Source organism: Xiphophorus maculatus, chromosome 14, assembly GCF_002775205.1.
Source record: "Xiphophorus maculatus strain JP 163 A chromosome 14, X_maculatus-5.0-male, whole genome shotgun sequence".
NCBI lineage: Eukaryota > Metazoa > Chordata > Actinopteri > Cyprinodontiformes > Poeciliidae > Xiphophorus > Xiphophorus maculatus.
The window spans coordinates 21,630,971-21,641,036 of NC_036456.1; the positions used below are offsets into that span (position 1 = coordinate 21,630,971).

The window sequence follows — 10,066 nt, forward strand, 5'->3', positions numbered from 1 at the left end:
TTATCTTATAAAACACCATATTTTGTTCTTTTCTTAAGGATGTAGGGCTAATTAAATGACAAACAATACTTTTACATTATAAATAATATCTATATATCTCCATCAATTATAGGAGTGTGATGGAAAAATGACTACAAGTTAACATCTGCTAGTCATGTTATATGAATGATTGTGAACTCTCACCAAAAGAACTATTTGGTTCCATGTAGAAGGTTGGAAGTTGTTTTCTGCAGCTGCATCAGAACCAGACTGTCTCTCCTTTGTTTTAATTCTTTATCTTTGGTATAAAACTCATGTGTTTCTCTGCCTGGCAGCTTTTCATCCAGACCTGCTTCATCACTGATTGTCTCTGTATTCTGATCAATATATGAATAAACCTGACTGAGTGATTTTACCTGAACAGTGATTGGAAATAGTTTTTTTCCAAGACAAAAAATAAAAAACTTAAGACTTAAATGTGATCAAAACAAAAAGTGAATTCAACTCAAATAGTCACTGATGCACCGTGGGTTCTGCTTTACGCAGTTCACAAGATCAAAAAGGGTCAAAATGCAGTTCTTTCTTTGTTTTATTTAAATGTTCAGACAAAAGCGGTTACAGGTTTCACAGGATTCTGCTACTTCTGCTCAGATTCCTGCACCTGTTCTTTTACTGATCGACTGACAACTGATAAAAAAAACCATATGACCATCCAAGACCTATTTATACCGTGACACACCCACGTCCCACACTGAAATTAATTAACCAATTAAGTGAATAATTAGCCAAAAATCTATTCTGAATAACAAATTAAACAAAAATTCTAATTATAGATCAGCTAGAAAATAAGCAAAAAATACAAATAACTAAATAATCTAAATTCTAAGATTTAACTGAAAATGGAGAAATAGCTCCTACAAACATAATCAACATTATCACCAAACCGTTTGGTTTTCTTCTGTTTCCTCTGGAACATCCTGATGTTTCTGGAAGTGATGTCATCCTCTCCTCTTCCTCCTTCATCACCTGAAATAAATCCAAAGGTACCAGGAAGTTTTTCAGGAAGATCTGAAAAGTTTCACTGAATGAAATCAAGAGATTTAACCAAGAGGTTTGTCTCACCTTCAGGTTTGTTATAAAGTCGTTTCACCAGTAAAACCAGAACAACCAGCAACACCAGGATAACCAAACCACTAACAGATCCAACAAGGGGAAGGATGGAGGAAGAACCTGGACCAGGTGTGACTGTAGAGTCAGAGATGTTGGTGAGTTTCTCTAGAAAGAAGAAGCTGCTAAATAACCGTCTGCTGTAAACATCAAGACTCAGAGCTGAAGGAGAAGCTGCTCACCTGAGGAAGAGGAGGAGGAGGAAGGTGGAGAGGTGGTTGGAGGTTTCTCTAGAATAAAGAGGTTTGATTAAATATATCACCAGGTTGTGGATTCTCAGACATTATCAATGAGATTCACTGTTAGAGGATGACCTCTGACCTTTGACAGAGATCCTGCTGGATGGAGACTCTCCATGACCTTTGACATTACATTTATAGAGGCCTTCATCAGATTTCTTCACTGAGTTGAGAATCTTGTTGCCAGTAGTTTCATCACCAATGAAGGAGCCATCTTTATAGAAAGCAGCTGGGAGGTTGTGGGTTGGATTCTCTGCTCTGCAGCTCAGAGTGACGTCATCTCCCTCCATCACAGGGAGGACAGGACTCTGCAGGATCACTGATCCACCTCAACACAGAGACAAACTACAGCATTTCATCCATTTCCACACAGCTTCAGCAACACTAACTCCACAGTCTGATCTTACCAGAGACAGAGAGCTGGATGCTGCTGCTGCTGCTGGAGGATCCAGACATGGACTCACACCAGTACAGACCAGTATCTGATGGATACAAGGAGGTGATGTTACATGTAGAACCATCAGCTTCTCCCCATCCATCTTTACACTCAGTCCTGGTTCCTCTGGTCGTGTTTCTCCTCACAGTCCATCCATCAGATCTGTTTTCATCCTCACAGATCAGAGTCACTGATTCTCCTCTAAAGAACTGAGATCTGCTGGGACTCACAGTCAGACGAACTGGGAAGACTGGAAAATAAAATCATCATATCCGTTTTTAAAATGTTGCATTGTATTTAATTGTTTAAATCAGGATTTGTTTCATTTCTCTTTCTGAAACATTTTGTTGGAACATTTAAAGTTAATATTACAGAGTATAACCAACCTTCAGCCTCTGTGCAGGAAACCAAGAAGGTCAGAACTAAAGAAAAATGAACATTTTTAGTTCAAGATCTGAAACAATTTACAATCTGAAAAACTTGAATGTCAAACAGAAAATCTATAAATTTATAAATCTGCTCATTTTCTTTGATGCTCTGATTTCTGAAGGGATTAAAAATAAAACCCTGAGAATCATGAAAGCCAGCAGCAGTTTGACCCAAACGGATCATAAAGTGTTTGTACTTACAGAGTGAAGCTGCTAGAGATGTTGGTCTCATCGTAGCTCTGACTGATCAGTTCAGCTTCAGTTCAGCTGCTGTTACTGAGCTGAACCCGCCTCCTTCCTCCACATCAAGGGATCAGAGCAGCAGACAAACCTTCACAGGATGAAACTCACATTTCACTCAGGAACCACCTTAATAACAGCAATGAAAAGCAGGACAGTGTTTACTATTGTTTATATTCAATACTAAATGGAAATGTGTCCAAATATCTGACATAAATGATTCACTACATTAGTACAATTGGACGAAGGATGTTGAACATGGAGATGTTGTAGAGGAGGGACAGAGGAAACCAGAGAAGGTTCCTGATGTAGATCAGTGGAGCCCAAAGTGGGTCCTGGAGGCCCGGCATCCTGCGGGTTCTGGTTCCTCCCTGCTGGTACCAACAACCTTTCAGCAGGTCAAAGTTCATCTTAGGCCTCTAATGATCATCGTTGGATCCAGGTGAGTTAAACCAGGGAGAGACTAAAACATGCAGGATGCCGGACCTCCAGAACCTCCAGAACCTCCAGAACCTCCAGAACCTCCAGAACCTCCAGAACCTCCAGAACCCACTTTGGACCCCCTGATGTAGAGAGAGGAGATAAAGGAGGACAGAAGATGGAGAAAGAGGATCTGCTGTGGCGCCCCCTGGTGGGAGCTGCTGGAAAGAGATGTTCAGGAAGACAAAGTGAATAACAGAAAAAACTTTCATGGTTTATTATATGAACATTAATTAGGATATCAGACAAATATTAGTTTATATAAATTATTGGTGTCTATTTTCACAGACATGTATCCATGTGCTGCATGTGTGTCATCCATCCATCCATCCATCCATCCATCCATCCATCCATCCATCCATCCATCCATCCATCCATCCATCCATCCATCCATCCTCTGAACCAGATCAGTCTGTCCTGATTCCACAGGAAAATGATGAGGGAGAAAAACTCTCTGGATCAGATCAACACAACATCTGAGACGCCTCCAAAGCCTCCGCCATGACACATCTGGGCCCATCAGGCACGTACAGAATGGGGGCCAGCGGGGGGCTGAGGCCCCATCTATCCTTGAGACCCAAGTGTCTTTATTTATATTTTTATTTTTTTATCTGTGTGTCAGAAGGCCTGCTTGTTAACCTCAGCAATAATATTGATCTAAATATAATAATTTCTCTAAATAAACTAGTCTGGCTGCCCTCAGTCTAATAATGACTCAGTTTCTGCCTCCATGTTGTTCAGACTCCATGGTGAGGAAGAGGAGGGCAGAACTTCATCCTCTATCAGATTATGGAAAGATAAGATTATTTTTTAAAACATTCACTGGCTGGTAACAAGATGGCGGCGCGTGTAGACGCAGCGGCTCTGTGCTCACCGACTCGAAGTTTGTCTTTTCCACTTTGCTCGGTTAAAAACACCTACAACTGACAAAATTTACTGGCCATCGGTCAAGCAATCGGGGGAAGTCTGTCACAGGAGCTTTTCCGTGTCCACAACATTCCGGTCGATATTGCTCGGACACCGGGCTCTCCCTGGATTACAATCCCAGTATCTACGACAGGGCGACGGCGCAGAGATGTAAACAAAAGAGGGGGCATCGCAGCGGCGTGTTAGCGAGGCTCAGGAAACAGCCACACAAACCACCGCTACCAAGCATTTTTCTCTCGCTAACAAACTGGACGAATGGAAACTGTGGATTGCAACCGACAACCTCATCCAGGAATGCTGCATTCTGTTGATCACGGAGACGTGGTTAAATCCAACCATACCGGACCGGAGATCGAGCTAGCAGGCTACACAGCACACCGACAGGACCGATCAGCGAGCTCCGATAAGAAAAGAGGAGGTGGACTATGGTTTATGTACTCCACAGTAGTTGTTAGCCACTGTTCTCCAGGCGTGGAGTTCATCACAATTAAATGCAGACCCCGATACCTCCCACGTGAGTTCAACGCCATTCTACTCACTGCGGTTTACATAGCACCGGATGCTAACGCTAGCTCGGCCGTGGGACTCCTGCATGATACTATCAGCAACAACCAGAACAAGTTCACATCGTCTCTGGGGACTTTAATCATGCTGATCTGAAATCAGTCCTCCCCAAATTCCATCAACACGTAAAGTGCACAACCAGGGGTGATAAAACTCTGGACAAGCTGGACACAAACATCAGACAAGCATACAGGGCTAAACCCTTAGCACACCTTGGCCAGTCTGATCATGTGTCCCTGCTACTGATCCCTGCTTACACCCCCCTGTGGAAACGTGTCCCCAGTACAACCCGGACTGTCACCATCTGGCCTGAGGATGCCTCTCACCAACTACAGGACTGCTTCCAGAGAACTGACTGGGAGGTTTCTGCACATCAGGACCTGGAGAACTACACCTCAGCAGTCTTGGACTACATCAGGTTCTGCACGGACAATGTCACCAGGAACAGACTCATGAGGATCTATCCGAATAGGAAACCCTGGATGACTAAGGAGGTCCGGGGCCTCTTGAAAGCCAGGAATGCTGCTTTCAGGTCTGGGGACAAAGCACTCTACAGTTCTGCCAGAGCCAACCTGAGAAGAGGCATCTGCCAAGCTAAGGCATCATACAGAGGGAGAATAGAGAAGCAGCTCAGGAGCAACAACACCAGGCAGGTGTGGCAGGGTGTCCAGCACATTACAAGCTACAGATCCAGCAACCAGCCACGCACGAGGGAACCACTTCCCTGGCAGAGGAGATGAATATCTTCTTTGCCCGCTTTGAGGTGACACCTACCACAGCTCCACCACAGCTGCATGTCCACAGCAGCTCTGCTCCCACAGTAGAGGAGAGTGAGGTGAGGCAGGTGATGAGGAAGGTGAACCCAAGGAAGGCTGCGGGACCTGACGGTGTGTCGGGACGGGTGCTTAAAGACTGTGCAGACCAACTGGCTGGAATCTTCACAAAGATTTTTAACCAGTCCCTGTCTCAAGCCACTGTCCCTCCCTGCCTAAAGTCCTCTACCGTTGTCCCCCTGCCGAAAAGAACCAACATCAACACCCTGAACGACTACCGTCCAGTGGCACTCACACCGATCATCATGAAGTGCTTGGAGAGACTGGTGCGGAGTCACATCCTCGCTGGCCTGCCTGCTGAGCTGGACCCTCTCCAATTTGCCTACAAAGCAAAGAGGTCCACAGAGGACGCTGTATCCACTGCACTTCATGCTGCCCTGACCCACTTAGAGAAGCAGGGGAGCTACGTCAGAATGCTCTTCGTGGACTTCAGCTCAGCATTTAATACCATACTTCCCCAACGTCTGGTGTCCAAGCTAGCAAACCTTGGGCTCCCATCAGCCACCTGCAGTTGGATCCTGGACTTCCTAACAGGTCGCTCCCAGAGGGTCAGACTGGGCCCCCACACCTCCACTGCTCTGAGCCTGAACACCGGATCGCCACAGGGTTGCGTGCTCAGCCCACTTCTCTACACCCTCTACACTCATGACTGTGTCTCCAACCACCTCAGCAACAAGATCATAAAGTTTGCAGATGACACGACTGTTGTTGGTCTCATCTCAGGCGGGAAGGGGGAGCTGGAGTACAGGGATGAGGTGAAGCACCTGTCAGAGTGGTGCAAAGTCAATAACCTGCTCCTCAACACCTCCAAAACAAAGGAGCTGGTGATCGACTTCAGGAAGAACAAAACGGACATCCAGCCTCTCACCATCAGTGGGACCTGTGTGGAGAGGGTCCCAGTGTTCAGGTTTCTGGGCATGGAGTTGGAGGACAAGCTAACCTGGAACACCAACACCAAGGAGCTGCTGAAGAAGGCACAGCAGAGACTGTACTTTCTGAGAATACTCAAGAAGAACCGTCTCCCCTCAGACCTGCTGCAGGCCTTCTATCACTGCTCCATAGAGAGTGTGCTCACATACGGTCTGTGTGTCTGGTACGGCAGCAGCACATCCGCGGACAAGAAGGCGCTCCAGAGGGTTGTTAGGGCAGCAGAGAGAACCACAGGCTGCCCCCTCCCCACTATGGAACAGATTTACATTTCCAGGCTCCACAAGAAAGTTTTGGACATTTTAAATGACTCTTCACACCCTGGCCATGGTCTCTTCCAGCTGCTGCCATCAGGCAAGAGATACAGAGCAATAAAAACCAGGACAAATCGCCTAAAAAACAGTTTTTACCCGATGGCAATCATGGCACTAAATTCAAAGGCATAAGAACTTCTGCTTTTGACACCACTTTGTTAAAAATGTCAATTCTGTTGCGACACCTCCAGGCGCTGCAACCATCTTCTGATGTCTATTTATTTCTCATTTTGTACTATTTATTTCTTTATCTTGGTATATTATGTATATACACATAACCTGCATCTTAACTCGAGTCGAGCAAATCTCAATCTGTAATCTGTTGATGACAATGACAATAAATCTGATCTTGTGAATAAAAACGTGCGTCTGATGCTGAAGTTAGAAAAAACATTTTCATTTATTTTGTCCTGCAATAAAAACCTATTCTCCCCTAAACACAGAAATGTTTCAGCTGCAGAGAAACCTCTGACTTCAACTTCATCATTCTGCCCCAGTGCTTCACTAACTGCCCCAGTGCTGCACTAACTGCCCCAGTGCTTCACTAACTGCCCCAGTGCTTCACTAACTGCCCCAGTGCTTCACTAACTGCCCCAGTGCTTCACTAACTGCCCCAGTGCTTCACTAAATGTTCGCCACATGCAGTCTGAGTCGGTCCCACCGCTGTGGGTCAGAACCAGACATCCTGATATTATCAGGGTTTATTTAGTAAAATATCATCAAATGTTTTTATTTCATAACTTCATAACCTTTGACCTTTTCTCCTCTGGTTTGTTTAACAGCTTCAGTCTCAGATCAGCAGAAACAGAAACATTAAATCAGGGAAACTAGATTATCTTCTCATTGTTCACATGATACAGTTTGATCTGATTAAATATTAGATTATTGATTAATATGGGTTGTTGTTCAGGGTTTTAAGATCTTGTTCCTTTTTTAACTCTGATTCTTTGCTGCTGAATTCTGATAATCATTTATTTAAATCAGGTGAGCAGCAGCAGGTGAACCTGAACATGAGGAGCAGAGCTGGGCAGCTGTGATTCAGAGGGTCAATAGGTCAGAGGTGCTCTCTGCTGTTTCAGGCTCTGGAAGCTGGACGGTCGGTGCTGCCCCCTGCTGGCAGCACCAGCTGAGCAGAGCAGCTGCAGAGAAAACGGCCTTTTATGCGTTTTGCTGTATTTAAACTTTTGAAATGAATGTTAAAATGTCTCTGTCTCTTAATGAGGTGCAGAGTGTGGAGCCCAGCAGAATGGATTATTGATCAGGTTGTTTCTGTTGATCAGATCAGATCAAACTAAACCTTGAAGGTGAATGAAGGAGAGCAGCAGCTGCTGTATTACAGGCAGCAACATGTTTGATAATGTGAGTTATGCAGATATCAGGACTACAGACACAGGAAGTGATGTAACACCTCCAGGTAGGGGCGGAGCTTGTAACAGGTAGCCGCTCCTCTGAACTTTCCAGAGAACTGAGTGAGAAACCAGTTTGATGAGAAATGAACAAGTAGAATCTGGTTTGTTCTGATCTGGAATCAAACCAAACACACTCTCATTCTGAACCTAAAGCTCAGAATGAGGCATGAGAGGAAGAGCCAGAGGAAACCGTCTATCCAGACTTTATCTCCTGCAGGCTGATACCAAAATGTTCTGTTACTAACATCTGGAGCCACCAGATCTCTGGTGCTGATGAGATGATTACAGGCTTTATATGTGAGAAGGAGAATCTTACATTTTATTCTGGATTTAACAATCAATGAAGAGAAATTAATGGAGGAAAATGATCTTCTGTCAATTAATCGATCAATAAATGAAGTTTATTTGTTTGGCATGTCAGTAACCAGGCAGATCAAAGTGCTTTACATCACCAACCACCGGGCCGTGGACCGGTACCGGTCCATGGACCAACTGGTACCGGTCCATGGACCAACCGGTACCGGTCCATGGGCCACCTGGTACCGGAGCGCACAAGAAATAAATATTTCCATTTTATGTATTATTTGAGTCTGGAGGATCTTTTATTTTTCTTGGTTTCTGCTTCTGTTTCCTCTGATTGTTTCTCTGGTTGGAACATTTTTCTGTTGTTGCATTTTGCAGCATTGATGTGTTTGCTTGGTGTGTTGCCATAGTTTCATGTTTTTGTGTTATCAACGACACAAAACCTGATCAGATGCAACAATCAGGAGAAAATACAGAGACTGTAAGATCAAATCAGAAACATCAACAGATAATTAGTTCATGTGTGGCAGCTGAAGGAGCAACAGCTTGTCCTGCTCTCTCCCGTCTTTACTGATAACTTTGCCTGAGTTATTTTTAAAGAGACAGTTTTTATAGTTATATTCACATTTTCAACATCATAACTGGATTACTACAAACCTAAGGATTGGGGGATTTTCTTACTTTTATTTTTACCTTACTTTTCTTCATTTCCAAGTTGAACCAGGACAAAATGCCTCCGGCCGACCCCAAGGACATTAGCAGTATTATACAACGACTTCAGTCTATAGAAATGAAGATCAAACAGCTGGAGGTTAACTTTGAAATCAACGCTAACTATGGAAATCAGACAACTCTTCCTCAAATCAACGGAGAGGTTGTACGCCTCGCATCAAGCAGCCCACCCTGGAACGCTCTGGGTGCCAAGCCGAAGCGAACGTCTCACACCGCAGATCCGATGAGGCGACTGACAGGAAGAACCCCTCACCTGGACGAATCAGCGTGGCCGGCTCTGAGCCGAAACCCACCTTCAACCTCAACACCTGCTCCACCAAAGAAAAACAAACAAGCAGCTGCAACCAAAACGGTTCCACCGACCCCGCACCCAAGGACAGAGCGACCAGCCCGGGCCTCAAAACATTCTGACTCTGTGGGAATCCCACTGAAAAACAGATTTTCTGTACTCCAGCCTGACCCTCTGAGTGAAACCTCGCTTTCAAACATCAACAATGAGGAAAGACCAACACATCCACCCCCCAAAGCTCCAAAGGACAAAGCGGCTACCAGGAAAACGAAAGGTATGCCAAAAGTGCTTATTGTTGGAGATGAGGCAGTAAATGGAATCAGTCACGTTTGCAATCTTAAGAAAACGAGAGTGATTTCTTTTCCTGGTGACACTGTATCTGATTTAACTCGTAAAGTTCTTTCGCTGACCACTGATCAGCCAGATATTGAGTCTTTAGTTGTGCATATTGGAGCCAACGATGTGGCAAAGCAGAAATCTGAGATTCTGAAAAAGGACTTTAATATTCTACTGAACACTATGGGAAAGTTAAAAATGAAGTTATTTCTCAGTGGTCCAATTCCATCACCTCAATGGGGAGACGAAAAACACTCCAGGCTGGACATGATAAACAAATGGCTGATTAAAAGCTGCTCTGCCAACTCAGTGACCTTCATCGATAACCTCTGGATCTATTGGCAGCGCTTTCACCTCTTTGGAAGAAGCGGACGCAATCTTAATAAACATGGGATAAAGTTGCTCACTGCAAATCTTTTTTACTTTATCAACAAGGACAGCAACGTGATCATCGCTTCAGAAG

At 44.6% G+C, this 10,066-nt stretch overlaps 1 protein-coding gene across 1 annotated transcript; it reads right to left on the reverse strand.

The window, feature by feature from the left end:
* Nucleotides 1–868: 868 nt before the first annotated feature.
* Nucleotides 869–2,838, reverse strand: LOC111611111 (high affinity immunoglobulin gamma Fc receptor I-like). Its single transcript, XM_023346756.1, has 7 exons — nucleotides 2,451–2,838; nucleotides 2,208–2,243; nucleotides 1,793–2,071; nucleotides 1,468–1,713; nucleotides 1,329–1,376; nucleotides 1,102–1,254; nucleotides 869–1,005 (listed from the first exon to the last, which is right to left on the reverse strand). Exons 1-7 carry the CDS (start codon nucleotides 2,479–2,481, stop codon nucleotides 869–871), a joined length of 930 nt encoding a protein of 309 aa, XP_023202524.1. The 5' UTR covers nucleotides 2,482–2,838.
* Between the last annotated feature and the right edge of the window lie 7,228 nt (nucleotides 2,839–10,066).

What these genes read in the sequence shown, in the direction of transcription:
- LOC111611111 (XM_023346756.1), bottom strand. Translation starts at nt 2,481, where the DNA reads ATGAGACCAACATCTCTAGCAGCTTCACTCT. An exon ending in CATCCAGCTCTCTGTCTCTG is followed by an intron (nt 1,714 to 1,792) that starts GTAAGATCAGAC and finishes CTCTGTGTTGAG; the next exon opens with GTGGATCAGTGATCCTGCAG. An exon ending in CTCCTCCTCCTCTTCCTCAG is followed by an intron (nt 1,255 to 1,328) that starts GTGAGCAGCTTC and finishes TCTTCTTTCTAG; the next exon opens with AGAAACTCACCAACATCTCT.